Below are 23,607 nucleotides of genomic sequence, written 5' to 3' on the forward strand. Positions count from 1 at the left end.
CACCTCGCCTCTCCACATGCTGCCTGCTCCCCTCCCCCTCCTCCATGTGATTCCCATGTGCTCTCTCTCTCTCCTCCCACCCCTTCCTCCTCTCATCTTCTCTCCTCTTACTACTAACACTTCACAACGCGGCTTTCGCTGGCCACGCCCCCTCTTCACATGCCCCTCTTTTATAGTACCTCACGCTCCCACCACCTTCCACGCCCATCTCAATGACCTCTTTGCCCTCCCACTACCCTACATTTTACCATGACGGCATGGGCGTTATCCTCGTTGCTCGGCCAGATGTCATGATCTCGAGGGATGTGAGTACTTCGTGAAGTGATTTATAACCGTTGGATTGAGAGATGAGCACGCGTGCTTTGGGTTTGGGGTAGGGGTTTTTCGGTCTCCTGATGGGGAGCAGTTGCTGACACCCACATGGACGTATCCCGGTTCCGGGTATTGGAAATCCGATTTTAGGTTTACTCGGGGAACGTTCCACCCAACTGTGAATCCCGGTTGTGGAGCTGGGTCCCGCGTCATGTGGGGTTTAGGATGAGAGGAATGGGGGGGTGTGGGTTCGGGTGGCGTGGACGGTGCGTGGGGTTGGATTTTGTAGAGGGGTATATTGGGAAAAGGGGCACGTGAAGATTTGGAGCTCCCACATGTTCGTTGCAGGCTTTTGCCAGCCGCATTCCTCTCGTCGCCATGGCTCGCGAGACGTGCCCGCCCCCATCTCCATCAACTTTTCTATCATACCATCAGCCTCCACCTTCGAAATATTCGCGAAGATGCCACCGTGTTTTGTTATGCTGCAGATTAATTAATTGACACAATAATTTTCTTATTAAGAAAGGAAAGAAATTTTTTTTGTATCACAACGTCTAAGGTTTAGTGTCTTTATTTTTGACGATTCTATTAAATCATATTAAAGAAGATAAAAATAATATTTACATGAAGAGTTTTCAATTTTATTTTAATATTATTTTTTGTTATATTTTAAAATAAAATGAGCTAGTTTGTCATCACGTATCATTTATACTATTAGCTACTATATTAAATTATAATAAAATTATTAAAAAATAGAAAGATATAAAATATGTCTTTCATGTACTTTGGATAACAGCTTTTAAAGAAATTACGATTTTTTTATTTATTATATAAAAAAAGTTATAGTATAATTAATTTTTCTTATTTTAGATCACAAGAATTTTAGAGCTTATATTTTTTTTTTTTTATAAGATTATTAGTATTTATGAAAAATATACTCAATTAGTAAATTGATTGGTGAGCAATTTATCTACTTACTCAATATTTTATTTTAAAAGATCACGATTTTCTTACCGAGCAGTCAAACTTATAATTAAGATATATATGTTTGTTTAATTTGTACATATTTGGTCTTCTATAAAAAAAAAAAAAAAAATTTTATCTTATAAAAAAAAGGACACGAGAAATATTTACTTAAGATAATGGCAGTGCAGTAGATCTTGAGCGACCAAAAGGCCTTTTGCTGTGAAATCTTATATTTAAGCACCACCTCCGTCTATAATCCACTGCTACCTCCCCAAGAGCAACAGTCTGAGTTGGAGCGCGATCGCCATTTCCCTCCCATCTTCTTCTCTCTTTCTCATCTCGCCATGAGCTTCGCCTTCGAGAGCACGACGTCGCGGCCAGCGGCCCCGAAAACCCCAACAAGAAGAAGCCGCCATGGAAGGCGACGAGCGCTCAAACCCTCGATGAAGTGCTTCGATGGAAGAACATGGAAGCAGAGCCGAAGCAGCAGACATCCCCTCTCCTCCTCCTCCAAAGGAGTGGCGGAGAGACTGGAAACCCTCAAGCGACTGATCCCATCCATGGCCACCGGCGGCCGGCGGAGAAGGCGGCGCCGGTGTCGCCGGACAATCTCTTCGAAGAGGCCGCGGACTACATTCTCCTCCTGAAGACCCAAGTCGAGCTCTTGAAGCATCTGGTCGATCTCTACACCCCAGCCGACTCCAACGCCAATGTCTCACAGTAGAGGAAAAAAAAAAAAGTCAAATAGAGATGATGAATCCTGATCGATTCCCCCCCCCTTTTACCCTTTTCTTCTCCGAGTTGGTTCAGATTTTTTTTTAAAAAAAATCTAGAGGTGAACCAGCAGGGTTTTTTCTTGGATTTCTTTTTTGCTATTTAATATTTCTTTTGGCCAGAAAAAGAAAAAAAAAAAAAAAACCTTGGGATCTTTACCTCTTTGGGGTTTATGTTTTGAGCTTAGAAGAAGAAAGTAGCTGCAGAGCTTCCACGGTCTCTGCTTGCTGAAAAAATTTCCTCGTTTCAAGCTGAATGAATACGAACTTCAATGCATCAGAAATATCTGCAGCTGCTTCATTCTTCGATGTAACATCAATGTAACATTTTGGAGGATTTTATGAGCTGCTTCATAACAAGTTTGTTCAAGATCATTTGGTTTGAGTTGTTGATTAATACTGGAACTTGGCTTTATCTCATTTGCAGTTTTATTTGGTTTCAATTGTGTTGGTCTTGTCTTTTGCTTCCTCACCCTCTTTTGCTATTTTTGTCCTCTGGTCATCAGCCGATCGATGTCCATTATTATTATCTAATTGGGCAATTTTTTTTTCGGCCCGGCGAATCAGATGGGCTCAAAGTACTCATTTCGAGTGGTCATCGCTTTAGTGGCCTAATTTGGTCCTCCTATCAAGCACCTCAAATGCGGGAGCTCGATGTCTTCCACTCTGGAGTCATTTAGAGTTTTCAAAAAGAGAAATATAGAAACATAGTTTTTTATGAGAATAATATTTCAGCACGAAGTTAGTTGGGAAAGTCATTTTTCCATAGGTTGAAAATTGAGATAATTTTGTTAAAAAATATCTTTAAACTTTTAAATAAAATGGGATTTTTTTTTTTTTCAGCATTATCTTCTGAATCTACCTTGTATTTGGGATCCATTTCAAGTAACAAATACGTAACAAGAGCTTATATTTTACAGTAAAATCTACGTGAGTGTCATGTCATGTCATGTCATGTCAAATCAAAGAAAAGGACGGGGGCGAGGGGAGCTTCTTCTGTGTCAATTTTTATGCGACATAGCGCAGAAAGTAAAGGTGGCATTGCAGTGCGATGCCGTGAATTGGACGTTGGCCATCTCATCAGTCTCATGCTACCATGTGGATCTTGTTATGCTTGGTTTCAACTGCGAAGGCCTTTGATAATATGCCAACAGGAAGCCCCTTCTAAAACATTTCAGGGAGTGGTATTGTTTGGATAATTACCCTGAACCTGTCCACCTTATTGTTTGATCACAACCATCTACCCAAATCTTATTCTTCTAAGAGTTATACTATTTCGTCAAGGAATGGTAATGGATTGAGTCGGATTAGGTCAAGAAGGAACAATAACTTATAGAAACCTTTGTGCCTACCTAACTCCACATCGACTGATGTCGGGCCAATACCTCTTGACTCATACCTATTCATGGATGATCTTAATTTAATCTATTCTATAAGACATTCTCTAACAAATCTATGCTAATCTATTGAATCCAAACCATATGTAAACTATCCAAATAATCATCATGATCCAAGTTAGTCAAAGATTTGATCCATACCGGCCTATTTAAAATTCAGTTTTAAAAAAAATGACTCATATTTGGTCTTAACCCTGACTGAAATAGAATTAAGATAGGCCGGATCAATTTTTGCCATCCTAATTTTATTATTAAAATCACATCATAATTTAGATCAAGTAAAAAGCAGGAGCGAAGTTAGATACTCTATTTTCTCATAATCTCTCTTCCATCAAATGACTTTAGGATTTGGATAGTTCAAAATTGCTTTGTCTTGCTTCTAGTTATTTTTCAAATAAGTTATTTTAGAAGCCTAAGTGGCATTTTTCATTCTATATTTTTGTTGCCAAACGTCCAAAAGTGGACTAAAGTCACTTTTCCAAAGTGACTTTTCTCCACTTTCACGCTAATAAAACCCGCCTAACTAAATCACCCTACAAATTTAGTTCGGTACTATAAACTTATACCAATTATACTCCTTATCAACTTGGATCCAACACCATCTTTTCTTTTCTTAGGTCTAGCTTGCACTGAGGTCTCTTGGTCTGCTTGTAATCCCAACGATGTTACACAATCTTTTCTGAGCTACTTGAAGGATTATGTTTTAAAAATCTCACTTCTTTGATACTTGTGTAGCTTTTTTCTCACTCTACCATACTAGATCTTGACACATGCTGGCACGTGCCATAAGAATGGACAGCTCTGGTCTCTTAGAGAGGTGAGAAAGGATAACTGGGAATCGAGATCATCTTTTCTTGAGAGTTCTGAAATAGGTTAGCTTTCTAAGATTTTCTTTTAAAAGATTCCAATGAGGTAAAGTTTTCAAAATTTCGCATATATAAAAGTTTTGTCTCTTATGTAAGAGTCCTGTGAAATTTTCTCCCATTTTTGTTATACCATATCAAAATTTGCAAGAGTTGAGGTTCACTCGAGGTGGTCTACTTTATGATTAAGGGATTTGGACTTTACTCATGATTCAAGTGAGACTAGTGAATGTCTAAACTCTGGGAATACTTGTCATGCCCAAAGTTTGCATTATTATATGAGATAGGGATAGTGCAAACAAGGAGCTCATCCTCCCACATCCCAAAACTTTGCTTGCTCTAATATAATGCAAAATTATAATGTTTAAACTCTCTTCTCTGGGCAAGTATAGTATAACTCCTGTCATTTTCATTTCATAAGTAAAATTGTAGAAATCAATGGCAGCAAACTTTGCGAAGCAGCCTTTAGATCTCAATGATGTGGCTTCAAATCTTAAACTTCTTTCTTTAGAACATATCTTATCACATGATAGCTTGCTTTAGCATCCAAGCACCACTTAAATATTCATTTGTCTCACCCCTCTCAATATTGAAGAGTGAGCGAGCCCATTACTTTGAAGGATCTCAACCCAATACAAGATTGTTGGCTTCTTTGAAAGCTTTACCACATCTTTATCCATGCAAGCTTGTCAAGAGAATATCATTGCTGGGAATTTCAGTATGTTGCAAACTATGTATGAAATTACAAAATTATCACACTCATTAATAAAGGATGTCTAATGTCTTGAATGCACATAGAGTCTGCAGTTGCTTGGAAAACCAATCTCTTTTGTTGGAGAAAAAAAAAAAATGTAAGATTCGAAAAAAAAAAATGAAAGAAAAAGAAAGAAAGAAAGAAAGGATTCATGTAAGGTCCAGAAATGGACTACTCGGGACCCAGTCAACCTGAACTCCATTCCAAGTAAAATGTATTGGCCCAAATACTGCAATAAGATTGCCGTCTCCACGTTAAACCAATAGCCCCTGGTCCTTTTTTTCAGTTTCGGAGCTCTCGGCTCTTCCACCCGCTCTTTGCCCTTTGTCCGGCGGCCATGGAAGAAGACGACGAGAACCCTCCACTCGCCGTTCGAATCGAAGAAATAAACGAAGATAACGCGTCGGTATCTCTCTCACAATCCGAGGATCTCCGGGGAACCGCAGGAGAATCTCCGGTCGGAGTCACCGTCATCACCGGCTATCTCGGCGCCGGCAAATCTACGGTGAGTCCCCATCGGTGTCGAAGTCCCATACGTTAGATGGAAAATTTTTATCCGGTCTCGTTTTCTATTTAGCGTATGGTTTATGGAATTAGGGTTTATGGAAATCGAACTCTCACACCAGTTCGGATGAGCTTTTTCGGTAAAGTCTCGGCAATTTATATTATTAGATCATTTTATCACGAATAAAATTTGGATTCCCTATTTAATGTTGTCAATTTTTTGTAGCAATATTTTGTAATTGAGAAACTGTAAATTATGGGTATCAGCAATGAGTTTGTTATCTTCTATAAAGAAAAGATTATTTCTTTTATATTCATTCGTAAAGATAATTGAATATCTAGTTCTTAACAGAAGAATGCGAGACTAATTTAAAAACGGTTGATAAAGAAATGAGTTGTTTTGAAATGCCATGATTGTATTTTTGGTTATTGAAAACTTGTGATAGTCTCATTGTGTTAGTCATGGTAGGGAAACGAAAATGCAGTTCTTATGAAAATAATGTTGAACTTTATTTTGCCCTCATGAATTATAACAAGGAAATGACTACCTACTTTTTTCTAGAATAGTATCAGGTTTTATTATAAATCAGAATATAACAGTTGCCTGAATGCTGAAATTGCAGTTAGTTAACTACATCTTGAATGCCCAACATGGGAAGAGGATTGCAGTGATATTGAATGAGTTTGGGGAGGAGATTGGAGTTGAGAGGGCGATGATCAACGAGGGGGATGGTGGTGCGCTTGTTGAGGAGTGGGTGGAGTTGGCAAATGGATGTGTTTGTTGCACAGTAAAACACAGCCTCGTTCAAGCACTGGAGCAGCTTGTCCAGCGAAAGGAGAGGTTAGGGTTTTATATCATGGGGTGACACTTTTATATGAAAATGTGCCTTGAATCCAACAAAAGCAGGAAATCACATTATGGAATCTATTGCACAAAACTAGCTGCTTGCTTTTTTATGTTTTAAGCAATTTCTTGATGTATGATAGATTTGCAGTACTTAGTTACATCCCAGCTTTTGTATTGTCAAATGTTATTATAATCTGCTTATAGGATGCTTTATTGACCTTATATTCAACTATAAGGGCCCATTCTTTTGCAGGTAAAAGATTTGTCTGAGAATCTATATTTTCCTGGATAAATATTTTTCAGGCAATATTTGGATAGGAAAATAATTTACCTATATTCTTTTACACATAGAAAAGTGATTTCGGAATTTGTTACCCATGTTCTTTTACATTACTACTTTTCTGGATAAGTTGGTAAATTTATCCATATTTTCCATGATATCCCCTATGCTTTTTAGGTTTGACTAAGTTATTAAGCATTGAATGATGGAGATATTAGAAATGAGAATGGGCATTTCAGGTATAGCATTAAATGCCTACTTTACTGGCTGAGGGAAAAATGATTTAGCCACCTCTTGGATGGATAAAATTTTTTTCTATTTTATGGGTAAATGTTGCTCATGGTAAAGTAACTTATCCATCTTGCAAAGTATGAGAACATGGGTAAGTTGGTCAATGGGAAAATTGACCAACTTTTTCATGGTATTTACCCACAAAACGACCTTTAATAGGTAGTCCACCTGTTAAACTTTCTTGACAGTATCTGTTGGGTAACTTGTGCTCTGATGTAAACACTAGGCATGTTTAAGTTACCTGTTCTCCTGCCTCCCATCATTTTGATCAGTTATTAGATTCCATATATTGTCAAGAAATTCTTAACTGAGATTGATGATTCTGATGGATTGCAATGATTTTGTTGTGCTGGAGACTTGATCATATACTGCTAGAGACCACGGGCCTGGCTGATCCCGCTCCCCTTGCCTCTGTTCTTTGGCTGGATGATCAGCTGGAGTCAGCAGTGAGACTTGACTCTATTATTACTGTGAGTTTCTTTATATCATTTTAACTTAATTGTCTTTCTGGTCTTTGGACATTTTGAATGACGTGATTTTTGTCCTCATAACTGCAGTCCATGCATTTTTTTTTGTATGCATTACTGCCAATGCCTCTGTAATCTTTGTTTAAAAATATTGCCCTGCCTATTTGCTTTTGATGGTTGTTGTTATCTCTAATTTGCCTAAACATCTCTACTATATACAATGCAAACGATCTGCCAGGCTGGAGTTTATGCAGGAGGTCATGTTTCTCCCTTACCTCTTATAAATTGACTTCTTTTAGTAAATATACCCCTCCATGCACTCTAATTATGAATAAGTTACTAAGAAAGAGATAGATGAGAGTAGGGAGTACATACATACATGCCATCTGTGTCAAGCTTCTTCCTCTTGAATAAACCTAGCAATTGCACATGAGGAACACTGCTACTAGTGATGCCAACTAGTCCATAATATTGATTTACAAGCTTGCAACATTATTTAAGGATTTAATATTATATAGTAATGGTTATTCATCATAATCTTAGAACAGATATGACTTGTTGTGATGCATGTAGGGCATATGTTTTCTCATAGTGTTGCTTTTTTAATTTATTTTCCTCTTTATTTCCTAACTTGTCATTTGCTCTTATCTCCACCATTAGGTTGTGGATGCCAAGAACCTAAAGTTGCAGCTTGATGAATATCGTGATTACGCTTCATTTCCTGAAGCTTTTCTTCAAATTGCTTTTGCGGTACCTATATTTAATCCTCTTCCTATAAGTATAAATACTTCTCTATGTCATTTTCTTTTGTTTCCTATTTTTTCATCTGAGGATTTCGAAATTCCTATGAGATATGTATAACTGGTGCTCCATCTTATCTCTGGTAGCTGCAATGCTTCCTGTCTGGAAGAAATCATATCAGATGATATTAACTAAGGCCTTTAATGAGTGTTCTGTCATTCATTGCAGGATGTTGTAATTCTAAACAAAATTGACTTGATATCTCGTGAGGATGGTGTACCTGGCACCTCAGATGCTTTAGATGACCTGGAAAAGGAGATTCATAACATCAATGCCCTTGCTACTATCATTCGATCTTTGCGCTGCCAGGTTGACCTATGCAAAATATTAGATCGCCAGGCCTATGGTGCCAAGGTTGGTAAAACATATCCTGTCCATCTTAGTTGCATTCTGTTACAAATAGAATTCAAATTGATTTTTGTCATTTTGTTTATTACTGTCAGAATCTTTCTCATTTAGAAGAACTGCTGGAAGAGCATAAATCCATACCTTCTAGGAGCCATCATGACTATAGTGTGCGCACTTTTTGCATAAATGAACAGCAGCCAGTTGATTTGACTAAGGTATCTACACTTAGTTTTAGCAATTTAACCTGTTTGTTTGTTCTGGCAATTTACCTATCTTATGGGTTATGCACTTTTACATAGCAATTTTCAAGCCCAAGTGTGACTTTTCTTTGGGCTTAAATTGTCACCTGATATGTGTTATACACTGTTCCACTTTATGGACTCATGCTTCTTATGAGAGGTCAAACATCTCAGTATTTTGTTTCTTGTACATATAGTTGAGCTTATTTTGTTTATCTGAGATACATGTGGCAGTCAAGCTTCTGATTTGATATAAAATTTGCTCTTCATAGTATTCTGTACTGCTTGAACTACTTTGCAATCCGTGATGCATTTCTCGATGGTGATGAACTCAATGGATTGATGAATGACTTTCTTAATTGCCAAAATAAATTTATGTATGTTACTCTATGAATAAGTAAATCATGCATCTCATTTATAAGGAAAGAAAGGGGATTCTGAGGTGTGGAGTATTAATGCCACAAAATTTCTCCCCTGTGCATTTTTAAGCCGGCATGACACATTCAACAATTTTTAGTTTCACCTAGGCTGGTATAATACTACTTGGGATAAGATTTTACCAGAATGCTTGATTATTGTGAAAATACAATTGTTCAAAATCTATTTTTTTGAAATTGATGCATATTCCTAGAGCATTCTCTTGTATGATTATCTTTCGATAAACTTAGAAAAGCATCCATGTCATCTTATTGATTAAATAAATTATCTACAGAATACTGAGCTTATGTTGGTGCCTACTGCAATTTCCTTGTGTCCAACAGTATACTGGATGGCAGATTAGCCTCTATCTATGTGAAAGCAATGCCTCTTATGCATAAATTGTTCTGGGACCATGAATATTGATTTTGTCATTTAAGAGTATGTTGTATGTGCATCTTTTTGACCCTAGCTTTCATCTACAGCTTCGTTCATGGCTTGAGGATCTTCTGTGGGAGAAAAAATCTAATATGGATTTGTACCGCTGTAAAGGGGTGTTAAATGTCCACGGCTCTGATCAACTTCATACCTTACAGGTTTTCTTCTATTATATTTGCTGAGAAATTTTCGTTTCCCCCAAATGATACCTAACTTGACTATGAATTCATTGTTAACATCGAGTAAATATTATTTGAAGATTTCATATAATCATGTGCCAACAGTTGTTAGTTTTAGACTATTTTTTGAAAAATTTAAAATTTTGTACTTTCTGACAGGCAGTGAGAGAAATATATGAGATTGTACCTGCTCGCAAATGGCAACAAAAGGAGAAACAAACAAACAGAATAGTTTTCATAGGAAAAGCTCAACACTGGCTGTGCTATAAAATTTGTGTTAAACTAAATTTAGCGTATACTTCTCACTAACCTCCTTGGTTGCATTTCACATTGTTACAGGTCGTAATCTGGATGTGGACATTCTTGGTGATTCTCTCAGAGCTTGCATGGTACTGACTTAAATACATTTACTCCTGTTACACCTTAACAATAAGGTACATGACATATTTCAGTTGAGCTTGTTTATTACCAGCATGCTGTCATCTAGATTGGTTCTTCTGGCATGCTTTGTTGTATAAGATTTCAGCTATTTCATGTTCTGATGTTGATGTAAAATATACTGGCATATGAAAAAGTCATGCTTTTCCACCGTCCAAGTGGAGATGATTTCTTGCTTAAGTTTGCTATAGCAAATCTAGTGTCATCTTTTATTAATTCACTTGCTTTTCCTTATAATGTTCATATTTTATTTATTGGAAAAGTTGTGTCAGGAAGTCCTATTATGTTAAGATGGCTTTATATATTTAAGAAACAAGGTATCATTTATTTTGACTAAGAAATCAGATATAATGCTATATGAATGTAAGGAAGGCTTTGCATTTTATCATTCCCTCTCATTTTATCTGTCAAATTTACATATATCTCTCTCCTTTCCTTTCTAGAGGGTCTCCCAATTTTCCTTCTTTTTGTTGTTAGCAACCAAAACAGTAAGATTCTAGGATTTGAATTAGAGTGTACCCAGTTCATATCAACAAAAGGTCTACATAATTTAACTCAATTTTTTTAATATAAACTCTAAATGTCTGGCCAACCTTAAGTTTTGAGCATAAATCAGATCAAGGATTTGCTGATCCATGCACTTGTTTTTACAATCGAGAATTGATGGATTCTTTGACCATGTTCGTATGTGGCGTTGGAATTTGTTGTGTTAACCTTTGCATATTTAGAGTAATGGCATGAATTACTTTAAGCATATTGCAAGACAAGCACGTGACTTGGATAACAAGTCATAACTTTCGGGACTAAAATTTAACCACTTTCTTTTACTCCCATTAGCCAAAACTCTAGATCATGAAAAAGAGTAAAGAGACTGATAACAAGGGAAACAATAATTAGTTGGGATGGAGCATTTGCATGCTCATTGTAGTTTGATGTGCTTTGGTAAGTCTCGTAGCAGAAGAGATGAACTATCTGTGATCTTTTGAAGACAAAAGTTCACAGAACGGATCAAGAAACAAGTGCAGATTCCTCGAAGTCAACACTTTTATACATAAAGTAATCCTCACAAAAGTTTGATGTGAAGAATCTTTAGAAAAGAAATCATAAAAATCAAGAAATAAGAAAGGGAAGGATCATTTTTTTTCAGAAAAAAGGGAAAACTAAATGAGTAATAAACAAGCAGAAAGTGGGAAAGAGAGAGCTGGTTACTCTAGTCAATGTCACATGTATAATAAGCCGGCAAATCCAATTATACTCATGTTTATATTATTTTAGACAACAGTAACATCGGTAATGCATATGTATCTGGTAGTTAATAATTTCTATTGGGAGCAACTTGAATTTGGATCCACCAGCAACGATCCAATTTAGGCTGCATTTGGATGCTGAATTGTTAACCTGTGGGTACATAAATTAAAACATTAATATCTCCTCCCTAATCAAATAACAATGGGTTAGAATTATTCAATGCTTGTTAACATTCGGACGGTTAGTGGGATAACTTGTAGAGATAGTGAAAAGGCAAATAAAGAGAAGAGAGAGACCTCTGGTGGTTAACTTTATTTCACCTTCTTCCTTGAAATAAAGCCAACCAAGTGAGGCTGCCTTTTGGAGTGTTGACCAATTAAGTTTAACATGTCATTTTGGTCTCTTAGTTTGGTTGGGTAACTGCTAACTCACCCCTAACCATGGTTTGCCTAATGGACCCAAACCAAGCGGTTCAGCCAGTATCGAACCGAACCAATGTCAAGTCAGAATGATTCGGTTGGGTTATATCAGTTTGGTTATAAACCCTTTCTCCACCCCATGGTTCGCTTAAAACCATGCCGACTCATGCCTCCATTTCATTTATTAAACTCGGCAATAGTTCAAGTGACAAGTCTCTCACCCTCCACTGTAGTGATGTTTCAATAGAGCATCCCTCTCCTGCCTCTCGCAATGCCCCCCCCAAAACAGTTGCTCACGATGGCTCTTGGATGCCCTTCCTCTCTCTTGCAAACACCAGTAAGTTCCACTCTCTCTTCCTCCCCCTTCTTTCTCTCTTGCTTCGAGGGTTAGGTTTCCTTTGGCCCTCCCCTAATCCTCCCTCTCCCCCTCCCTCGCTCTCCTCCTTGGGTTAGGGCTTCCCTTGGCCCTCCCCCTTCCTTCTGCTCTCTCTCCCTCTTTCTCTTCATCTCTCCCTTTTTTGCCTCTCCCTTTCCAGCTCTCCCTATTTTGGTCTGCCTCGGATGGCATGGTGCAAACTTGTACAGTCCCGAACTAGTCCTTAGCTAGTATGCCTTTCGATACCTGTTCAAAGAACCTTGCCCCTAACCATTACATTGTCGGCATCCAAACAAGGGCTTAGTGTAAAAGGAGATTATCAAAATATAAGAACTCCACTTAAAGGATCAAAATGTCTCTACATGATTAAATGGGTGAGAAGCCCTTTTTTTTTTAAATTTTGGTAATGAGGTGGTGTTTAGTGTTCTTGAAAATAAGGAATTATGAGGATTTTAGTTCACCTTGCATCATCCTAAGTGAACATTATAGACATTATTTTTGGTCAACCATACCATCCATGATGCAGGATTGCAATTGATGGAAAAGCTAGCAACCAGTGTGTAATGGTAATATTATTTCTCATGTTTATTAAGATACATGAGATACCCTATGAAAAGCTGAATGAAAAGCAAACAAAAGCAGGTTCTTATGATCTCTTTCAAGTAATAGATTCTCTTGATTGTTACATGCATTGGATCAATAGATTATGAAAAATTGCTGTTCGACTATTGATGTTGAAAACTATAAGAGGTCTCATATAGAATACACACACACACACACATGTGTGTGTGTGTATGTAATATAATAATGTATGTATGTATGTGAAAATGAAGACTATGATTTTCAAGGGAAGACGCCCATTTGCTGCTGCATTGATTTGCAATTTCCCTTAGCTCTAATGCTCTGTGTCCTCATTACCTCATCTCCAAGCAGTTCCTCCACCTTTGACTTGATATTTCCCTTGTTATGATCCCATGTTCGTTAGGCATCATCTGCAAACCAATCCTCCAAACGTCCACATATATAGCTCTGTTGAGGAACTGGTCTGGAAAGTAAGAAAGGGCCAACACAAGCATGGTACTCCACTCACTCCTTCCATTGTTGAGTTCCAAACACGACGTGATATAAAACAAGAAATAGAAGAGTGAGCCTTGCCCTTGCCCTTGTTACCTCATCTCGAAGCAGTTCCTCCAACTTTGACTTGATATTTTCCCTTGTTATGATCCCACTTTCATTAGGCATCATCTGCAAACCAATCCTCCAAACATCACATATATAGCTCTGTTGGGGAACTGGTCTAGAAAGTAAGGCCAACACAAGAAAGGTACTCCACTCCTCATTCCCTCCAATACTGAGTTCCAACCACGATGCAATATAAAACAAGAAATAGAAGAGTGAGCCTAAAGCTTCTGTTGAGGTGCCCAACCCACCACTTGCTCCCCCTCATGTAATGTGGTCTCTGAAGCTTCCTGGATAGGCATCACTTGTCTCATTAGTTAGGTCCAGCCTCACGACCCAAAAAATGTTTTTCCAGAGAGCTCAAGCCCAAGTGCAAACTCTTGAAACTGGCTTTGTTTAAATATGTCAAGCTTCTCAAGGCCACATAGATGGGTGAGTTGGCAGTCTGCTCATTGAGCCAAGCCATGCAAGTTCCATCCTCTGCCCAGAAATGCCCAGTAGGTTTCCAGACTACTGACAGTAACAGTCCTACAGGGAGTACATTTTGGGGCATAGGTAAACAATGGTAACACGATTTCTTAAAATGAGTTGCAAATGATGAACTCAGAAGTCGAGGTTATTTGATTATTATTGCTTTGTATTGGAAAACCAGCTGTGATGTTCAAGCTTGCTTAAGCAGGTCCACTTTAAGTGAGCTGTGTTCATGAGTGGCATGCCATTTGGTCTTTTGGCATTCCTCCATGACTTGTAAACATGATTAGCCGTATTTATTTGAATCATTAGTCAACTATCTGATTCATAGCTGAAACATCAGATGGACTAAGATTCTTAATAATTGATTTCTTCAAGCTTCTGTGATAGATTTCAGGATTGGACATCCAGTTTCTGTGCCTTCTCCAATCATTAACCAGTGAAGAAATTATGAATCTATCCAACATCAGAACACTAAGCCTGCATTTGGATCATCTCTCCCCCACGTTTTAGGCACTTTTTTCTTTAATTTAAAATTTCATGAACTTAAGTTGAAAATTTATAAAACGTTAGAAGTCCTGTGATGGTGATTAGGTTGCAAATAAGATGTATTATTTCTGGTCTTAGCATTTGCATCAATGATATTATTCTCAATCAACTTGGGGATGCTCAACATTGTGGCCAATATCCCAGCAGATGCTGGCCAGAACGCGGCTGACCTAAGCCCCATCTTCTTGACAACATCGAGAGCCCACGCCATGCCTTGGTCAACTATCATACATGTGGCTTGTCTTCTTCTGATTTGTTGATCCTCTGTATCGATATTTGATCCATTTCAGTTTCCTTCTAGGACAAGGCAGCACAAAAAAGGTTATGGTCGAACTCAGTGTTGACAAATGTAATCTTGAAACCATGATCCACCTAACAGTAGGAGAGCTCCAGGATGGGTATGTCATGGCCTTGTGCTGCATATGGTAGGATTAGCACATGTGGCAAACAATTGTTCTGAGGTGTGTGCCTTTGCTGCCTCCACTGCCACACTTTGTAGTGGATCTTAGGTTACCATGGTCTGAACTTGTGCACTAGCCTTGAGTTTGAGAGCTCAGATGCATTATTTTGTTGTTACTCATAGAAAAAAGCTTCTCTTGTCCCTAGCCATCTTGTAGCCTGGTATTCAGTTTTATTCCACACTTGTACTATGTTTTCTAATGAGATGGTTTCATGCCAGAACTTGTATGTACCCTCAGACCTCTAGTAACTTCTGGAATTATTTGATAGTTCAAGGTCACCACATTACTTCTGTCAATTGGCCAATGTTTGGGGTAAGGATCAGCTTCAACAGAAATCAGAAAAAGTCATGTATTTGTAGTTGGACGCTTGGACTTATGGCAAAAGCTGGAATGGTGTACAAATTAAATTACCAAAGAGTACTTGAATTTTGTGGGAAGTTGGGAACCATGGCAACTTATATGGAATCTGGTTTCAGATAAGCATTTGATTTTGGTCTTGCTACTTGTTATCTGGGGCACACTTAGTTGCTACATCCATTTCTCCATTGTATAGTCCTGGCTATATGTATCAACAAATTTTGGCCGGCGGATTGGACGGTCTTCCTCCTTGGGAATTTGCGCTTTTAACTCTTCATAGTAAACTCGATCTGAATATCTTAGATTGGAAATTATTATCTACACTTCTTTCTTTGTTTTTTGGCAGTCCCTTTTCTTCCTTGAAATATATCTGTTAGCCAAGGGAATTTTTTTTATCGTTTTTCTTCATCAACAGGATAGCATCACTTTGCATTCATAGACTCGCTTTGTATTGATAGCCATCATTTTGCCAAAGGCAATAACAGTCTACAGGGAGAAGTATATTATCGTTGCCAGGAAGATGAGTTTGATTGAGTCATGGAATTCAAACTCCATTCCGTCATGAGACTGGTGAAAGGTTTCTGAGACCAAAAAATCTGAGCACACTCTGAACTCTATGTTATCTGTTACTTGAACAATGCATCTCTATGTTAAATGATGACAATTTGATGCAACTCTGAAATGTAAATTTCAGTGATTGGTTCATTTGTGAGTCCTCACCTTTGGGACTTGACTTTATTAAGCTGGGTGGAATACTGACAGCAACAGATGAATCCTCTTCTAATTTGTTTAGTGTATGATCTTGCTAGAAATTTCAGTACCAGTCCATGTTCTTGATTTGGTTAACATTGTAAGATATCAGGCGAAGAAACTAATAATTACTGTTGACCATTTTTAATCTAGGAACATTTTGTGATAATGATAGAAAGCCAACATTCCTGCTTATTCTAAGGAACCCCTCAACTTCAATCACCAAGTCAAGCCAATGTTCTTGTGGATGTTTTCATTTTGTGCCTATGATAAGCACTGTCATGGTATCTTGGAATATCCATCTTATAGCAGTTTGATAACAAACCCTTGGACCGAAATTCTTGTGTAACCTTCTTCTTATACTTTTGTGCTCTTTAACAGTGATGGATCAGTTTGCAAAGGATCTTGATATATGAAAGTACCAACATTTGATCTTGCCATGTAATCATTGATGATTACAGCTCCCTGCATGGTGGACCTTGTACTCTATAAGAATTCAGTTTCATATATCTTATTCTTGAACATTTTATATAGGAAATCTGTATGTTTTTATGCCGATATTTTAAATAACTCTCTCTATCTGTCCTTCTGATCTGATTTCTCTGTAATGTAGATAATTATGTTTGTTTTTTTTCCTGTATGCAAGGTGAAATATGATTTTGTCCAGCTTATTAAGATAGATAGGGCACCCCAAGAAGAAAGGTGAACCAAAAATCAAATAAAATAGTTTCTTGTGATCTTTCTATGCATTAGACAAATATAAGGAATTGTTCTTTGACTTTTCATGTTGAAAATGAGAAGTTTAATTAGTTATACTATGGGTGCCAGCATATAGGGGATGAGTGTAACTTGCTGGAATAAGTGAGCAATGGGGTGATTGAATAGTGAGTTGCCAAGCCAACATTATGTAGGCCAAGGAACATTTCATGTGCATAACCAGGGCTAAAAAGGGCATTTTCCTGTTATAACATATCTCATACTGCTTATGTAGTGAACTTGATCAGGCATAGCACTTTCTTTTTTCATGAGAAAAACTCTTACCGGCACATCTTGACAGCATGCCTTTCATTGTCACTTTTTCATCGACAAGTTCTTCATTACTTCATCGCGTCAGCAAAACTTTTAAGATTCTCAAATGAAGACCCTCCTTTGGTGACAGATCTATTTGCAATTTCCTTCAGCTCTAATGCTCTTGCCCTCATTGCCTTGTCACCAAGCAATTCTTCCACTCTCAACTTGATATGTTCCTTTGTTATGATCCCACTCTCATTAGCTATCATCTGCAAACCAATCCTCCAAACGTCGCAAATGTAGCTCTGGTTGAGGAATTGGTCAGCAAGGTAAGGCCAACACAAAAAAGGCACTCCATTCCTCACCCCTTCCAGTGTTGAATTCCAGCCACAATGGGATATGAAACAAGCAATAGAAAGGTGAGCCAAAACCTTCTGTTGAGGTGCCCAATCCACCATCCGTCCCTTTGTCATAACTCGGTCTCTAAAGCCTTCTGGGTAGTCATCTCTTGTCTCACTGGCTAGGTCTGGCCTCACGACCCACAAAAATGTTCTTCCTGAGAGCTCAAGCCCTAGAGCAAGCTCTTGGAATTGGATTTGGTTAAAGATGGTGGAACTCCCAAAGGCCACATAGATGACTGAGTTGGCTGGCTGCTCGTCGAGCCAAGCCATGCAAGTTGCATCCTCGGGCCAGAAGTGACCAATAGGCTTTCCAAACCGCTCCCCTGTCAGTAATGGTCCCACAGGCATTATATTTGGGGCATAGGTGAATGCTGGCAGCTCAATCTCCTTAAATGAGTTGCAAATTATGTGTTCAGCAATCTCGATTGCTCGAGTACTGTTGACTATGAAGTGGAAAGCCCTTCGTTGTAATTCAGGGTCGCTAAAACCAGTCCACATTAAGTTTGATGTGTTCATGGTTGGCATGTCTGGATCCAGTTGGAACATCTGTTGCTTTGGTATGCCTGCATGAAATGTAAAATGAATGATCTGAGCGATCTAAGTGATTAGAAAACTATTTAGTTCATAGAAGGAGAAAGTTCTCCTAACAATTGATTCCTTCATGCCTGTAGCTTGTACTCAAGTTTGTGTGCATTCTTTTGTCATAAATCATTGAAAGAATAATTCTTTGTCCAACATCAGAGTATTAAGGCCTCGTATAGGGATCATTTATGAAACCAAATCTGAAATTTTAAGAGTTCAAACTTCAAAGTTGTGATTTCCTGGGTTGTTGATTTGGTTGAAAGTAAATAGTCAGTCTGAGGAAGGGAGGAGCAAAATTCATTTTTAACTGCTTGTGTTTTAATCATCTCTCAGAAACATGTGGCTTGTATATGTAATCATAACTTTTGATATGTTTGTCACAATTAGTTCACGATCAGAAGGTGCATAGTTTTTGGTCTTACCCTCCGCATCAATGACACCATCCTCAACTAACTTGGGAATGCTTAATGTAGTTGCCAAAAATGCAGCAGATGCTGGCCAGAACGCAGCTACCCGAACGCCCATCTTCTTAGCAACCTCAAGTGCCATGCCATGCTCTGGTCGATTATCATACATGTGATCTTGTCATCTCCTGATTCGTTATTCCTTCGTATCAACTCCTCCAAAAATATAGGCATATTCTTTTGAAAACCATCATTAAGCCTCCATAGATCTTTGCGGTCTTTTTCAGAATCCAATCCATCTGGTGCTGCGACCAGATTTATTCCCTTCATTTCCCTTTCCTTCTTGGACAAGTTGGCAAGAACACGCTTATGGTTATATTCAGTATTGACAAATGTGATCTTGAAACCATCATCAATCAAGCAGTAAGAGAGCTCCAGCAGGGGGATGACATGACCTTGTGCCGGGTATGGTAGGATGAGTGCATGTGGCAAGCTCATAGCAGTTTTGCTTTCTCCTTCTCCAAAAGTCTAATATGGTTTGTTTGCTTATTTTTCTGCCTTCGATGCTGCACTACCACAATTTATAGAGGATCTTAGGTAGTGGCTGAGGAGCCAATGCAATTGCCATTTGTCCGAGTTTGTGCATTATTATCTTTTAAGAGGAAGAGGAGGGAATTTGTGCATTATTATTTGATTTGAGAGCTCTGTTATGTCTTATTTTGTTGTTGCCTTCCCAACAGAATCTCGCTTGTCATCTCATAGTTATATGTAGTATTTGTTTTAATTCCACACTTATTCTATGTTCTCTTTGAGATGCTCTCATGCCACAGCTGATTATATTTATCCTGCCTATCTTTGTTAACTTTTAGATTTATGAGACAGGCTTTGTGTCGTCACATTGCTGCCTTTTATTAGCCAAGTTGTAGAGAGAATCTCCAGCTTCAACAGAAAGTTGATGGGTCATCTTTATATGGATGGACACATTGCAAAAAGCTGGAAACAACAAAAATAATGAATTATGAAGAGTAATCAAACTTTGTCAGAACCAATGGCAACTACTGGTTGCCAGATCCAAGAAAACAAATGCCTTGAATTGTTATCTGGGATGACCAAATTCCCACCTATTTTGTCCATTCTATTGTTCTGGTTTATATATTAACAAACTTTGGCCTGCATAAAGGACAGTCTTTTCAAGAATTCAGCCCTGTAACCCTTCGTAATTGCCATGATGCTGAGTGGCTTAGATGGGAAATCATTATTTTCACTCTAATAGTTTTTACAATTTCATGGTTGTTATCAGACTATGTCTGTTGATCAAGGGAATATATCTGATCATTTCTTTAGGATGCCATCACTTTGTATTCATAGCCACTAGTTTGTGAATGGCAACTAAACTCAAAGGTGACAAATGGATTATCATTGCTAGGTTGATATGTTTAATTGAATTGTGGATTCAAAATCTAAAATGTGCCATGTGACAGCTTTCTGATATCAAATCTTCTTTTTTGTGTTATTGAAAAAATCAAAGCATCTTGCACACTTCTCTGAACTGGCACTAGGACATGATTCATGCTGAAGCAAAACTGTAACTGGACCTACACCTGCTGAAAGTAGATTACAGTGAGTGGTACATTTTAAGATCCTTCAATTTGGTCTCTGTTATGGGTTTGGATTGTATCTTTCATGCGAAAGAATGATTGTCATTGCTAGGTTGATAGGTCAACCATTGGATTGCACCTTGTACAGATATCAAAGCAATTCCAATTCCATGCATCCACCCGCACTGATCTTAAAGTGGCCATTGCATGATACAACAGTAGATTCATGCGAAGGAAGGTGAATCTTTCTTTTGCGCAAAAGATTCAACCCGAATAAAAAACCACCCAAGGAGTCCAACTTTATTTGTTCAACTTATGATCATTGTTTGAAATTAACTTCAGTGGTTTGGCTTGGATCAACCTATAAGTTATGGTCCTCAAGAAAATGGTGATCAAGATTCTTTCCGTTTTTCTTTCTTGTGCCAACACAAGGAGGCAAGTACAATACAACAAACCAAACCAACATTTCTATAACTGGAACACCGCAGAAACAAGGAGAAAAAGCCAACATTGTTGAGAATTTTGATGGACGAAGACAAGTGAGCAAGCATCTTCTTACTATCAGATATGTTTCTCGTGTCATTGTTGTCATCCTTCTGTGAATAAGTATAAGTGCAGATGATGGATTGCATGTCCTCGATGCCACTCTCTGCGCAAATTAGATAGTAATTCAAATATCTCTTTTCTTAGAAAATTCTGATAAAGCTGTGTTCATATCTCATTTGTTGAATTTGATACATTTTTGGCCCGTTCAATACATCTTGACAGCATGAGTCTTTCATCCTTGTTTTTGTTTTCATCAAGTTCTTCATTATTTCATGGCATCAGCAAAACTTTTAAGATTCTCAAATGAAGACCCTCCTTTGATGACAGATCTATTTGCAATTTCCTTCAGCTCTAATGCTCTTGCCCTCATTGTCTTGTCACCAAGCAATTCTTCCACTCTCAACTTGATATGTTCCTTTGTTATGATCCCACTCTCATTAGCTATCATCTGCAAACCAATCCTCCAAATATCGCAAATGTAGCTTTGGTTGAGGAATTGATCAGCAAAGTAAGGCCAACACAAGAAAGGCACTCCATTTCTCACCCCTTCTAGTGTTGAATTCCAGCCACAATGGGATATGAAACAAGAAATAGAAGGGTGTGCCAAAACCTTCTGTTGAGGTGCCCAACCCACCATCCTCCCCTTTGTCATAACTCGGTCTCTAAAGCCTTCTGGGTAGGCATCACTTGTCTCACTTGTTAGGTCTAGCCTCACTACCCACAAAAATGTTCTTCCTGAGAGCTCAAGCCCTAGAGCAAGCTCTTGGAATTGGATTTGGTTAAAGATGGTGAAGCTCCCAAAGGCCACATAGATGACTGAGTTGGCTGGCTGCTCGTCGAGCCAAGCCATGCAAGTTGCATCCTCAGGCCAGAAGTGACCAATAGGTTTTCCAAACCGCTCGCCTGTCAATAATGGTCCCACAGGAATTATATTTGGGGCATAGGTGAATGCTGGCAGCTCAATCTCCTTGAATGAGTTGCAAATTATGTGTTCAGCAATCTTGACTGCTCGAATACTGTTGACTGTGTAGTTGAAGAGCTTTGGTCGTAATTCAGGGTCACTAAAGCAAGTCCACACTAAATGATTGGAGTTCATGGGTGGCATGTCTGCATCCAGTTGGAACATCTGTTGCTTTAGTGTTCCTGCATGAAATGGAAAATATGTATTATCCAAGTGATTAGAAAGATGTTTAGTTCATAAAGGGTGAAAGTTTTCCTAACAATTGATTGAAAGAATAATGCTTTGTCCACCATTAGAGTACGAAGGCCTCATATAGGATCATTTATGAACTCCAGTAAGAAATTTATAAATGTTCAGAGATATGATTCCCTGGCTTGGTAATTTGGTTGAAAGTAAGTAGTGAGTGTGAGAAAGGGAGGAGAAAAATTCATTTTAAATGCTTGTGTTTTTATCGTCTCTCAGAAATATATGGCTAGTACATGTTATCATAACTTTTGATGTGTTTGTCATGATTAATTCATGATCAGAAAGTGCACAGTTTTTGGTCCTACCCTCTGGATCAATGACACCATTCTCAATTAACTTGGGAATGCTCAACGTTGTTGCCAAAATCCCGGCAGATGCTGGCCAGAATGCAGCTGCCCGAAGTCCCATCTTCTTAGCGATCTCAAGAGCCCATCCCATGCTAACGTCAATTATCATACATGTGATCCTGTCATCTTCTGACTCATTACTCCTTCGTATCAATTCCTCCAAACATATAGGCATGTTCTTCAGAAAACCATCATTAACCCTCCCAAGATCTTTCCGATCTTCTTCAGATTCCAATCCATCTGGTACTGCAACCAAATTTATTCCCTTCATTTCACCTTCCTTCTTGGACAAGTTGGCAAGAACACGCTTGTGGTTATTTTCAGTATTGACAAATGTGATCTTGAAACCATTATCAATCAAGCAGTAAGAGAGCTCCAGTAGGGGGATAACATGACCTTGTGCCGGGTATGGTAGGATGAGTGCATGTGGCAAGCTCATGGCAGTTTTACTTTCTCCTCCAAAAGTCTAATATGGTTTGTTTGCTTAATTTGTTGCCTTTCAATGCCTGCACTACCACAATTTATAGTGGATCTTAGGTAGTGGCTGAGGAGCCAATGCAATTGCCATTTGTCTGAGTTTGTGGATTGCTATCTTTTAAGAGGAAAAGGAGGGATTTTGTGCATTAGCATTTGATTTGAAATCTCAGGTATCTCTTATTTTGTTGTTGCCTTGCCAACAGAACTTCTCTTGTCATCTCATAGTTATACCTAGCATTTGTTTTATTTCCACACTTGTTCTATGTTCTCTTTGAGATGCTCTCAAGCCACAGCTGATTGTATTTACCCTGCTGGTGTTTGCTAATTTCTAGGTTTATGTGACAGGCTTTGTGTCATCACATCGCTGCCTTTTATCAGCCAAGTTGTAGAAAGAATCACCAGCTTCGACTGAAGTGGATGGACACATTGCGAAAAACTGGATACGACAAGAAAAATGAATGATGAAGAGTAATCAAATTTTGTCAGAACCCATGGCAACTATGATGGAAGCTGGTTGCCAGATCCAAGGAAACAGATGCCTTGGTTTTGGTCCTCCCTGTTTGTTATCTGGGATGACCAGATTCCCACCTATTTTGTCCATTCTAATTTTCTGGTTATATATTAACAAACTTTGGCCTGCATGTAGGACGGTCTTCTCGAGAATTCAGTCGCCTAACCCTTTGTAATTGCATTGATACTGGGTAGCTTAGATGGGAAATCAATATTTTCACTCTAATATTTTTTGCAATCTCATTGTTGCTATCAGACTATATCTGTTGATCGAAAAGGGTATGTATCTGATCATTTCTTTAATAGGATGGCATAACTTTGTACTCACAGCTAGCAGTTTGTGAATGGCAACTAAACTCCAAGGTGTCAAATGGATTCTCATTGCTAGGTTGATAGGTTT

At 38.3% G+C, this 23,607-nt stretch overlaps 2 protein-coding genes and 2 pseudogenes across 6 annotated transcripts; 1 reads left to right on the forward strand and 3 right to left on the reverse strand.

Moving 5' to 3' along the window:
* Positions 1-5,322: 5,322 nt before the first annotated feature.
* Positions 5,323-23,534, forward strand: LOC105055975 (uncharacterized). 5 transcript variants are annotated; one of them, XM_073247622.1, is made up of 10 exons: positions 5,324-5,570; positions 6,193-6,410; positions 7,343-7,457; positions 8,115-8,204; positions 8,424-8,609; positions 8,699-8,818; positions 9,745-9,855; positions 10,036-10,115; positions 10,214-10,310; positions 23,030-23,534. In XM_073247622.1, exons 1-9 carry the CDS (start codon positions 5,403-5,405, stop codon positions 10,275-10,277), a joined length of 1,152 nt encoding a protein of 383 aa, XP_073103723.1. In that variant the 5' UTR covers positions 5,324-5,402; the 3' UTR covers positions 10,278-10,310; positions 23,030-23,534. The 5 variants fall into 5 exon arrangements, with proteins under 5 accessions (XP_010936324.1, XP_073103723.1, XP_073103724.1 ...); XM_073247623.1 differs by lacking the exon at positions 23,030-23,534 and adding an exon at positions 19,405-19,427; XM_073247621.1 differs by having other exon boundaries at positions 5,325-5,570; positions 23,043-23,534.
* On the reverse strand, positions 13,444-14,089 carry LOC140853173 (UDP-glycosyltransferase 83A1-like; annotated as a pseudogene).
* On the reverse strand, positions 16,883-19,389 carry LOC105056027 (UDP-glycosyltransferase 83A1-like; annotated as a pseudogene).
* LOC105056025 (UDP-glycosyltransferase 83A1) lies at positions 20,932-22,659 on the reverse strand. Its single transcript, XM_010938088.4, has 2 exons — positions 22,179-22,659; positions 20,932-21,809 (listed from the first exon to the last, which is right to left on the reverse strand). The coding sequence occupies exons 1-2, from the start codon at positions 22,657-22,659 to the stop codon at positions 20,932-20,934; spliced, it is 1,359 nt and encodes a 452-aa protein (XP_010936390.1).
* Positions 23,535-23,607: the final 73 nt, after the last annotated feature.

This window comes from Elaeis guineensis, chromosome 13, assembly GCF_000442705.2.
Source record: "Elaeis guineensis isolate ETL-2024a chromosome 13, EG11, whole genome shotgun sequence".
Lineage (NCBI taxonomy): Eukaryota > Viridiplantae > Streptophyta > Magnoliopsida > Arecales > Arecaceae > Elaeis > Elaeis guineensis.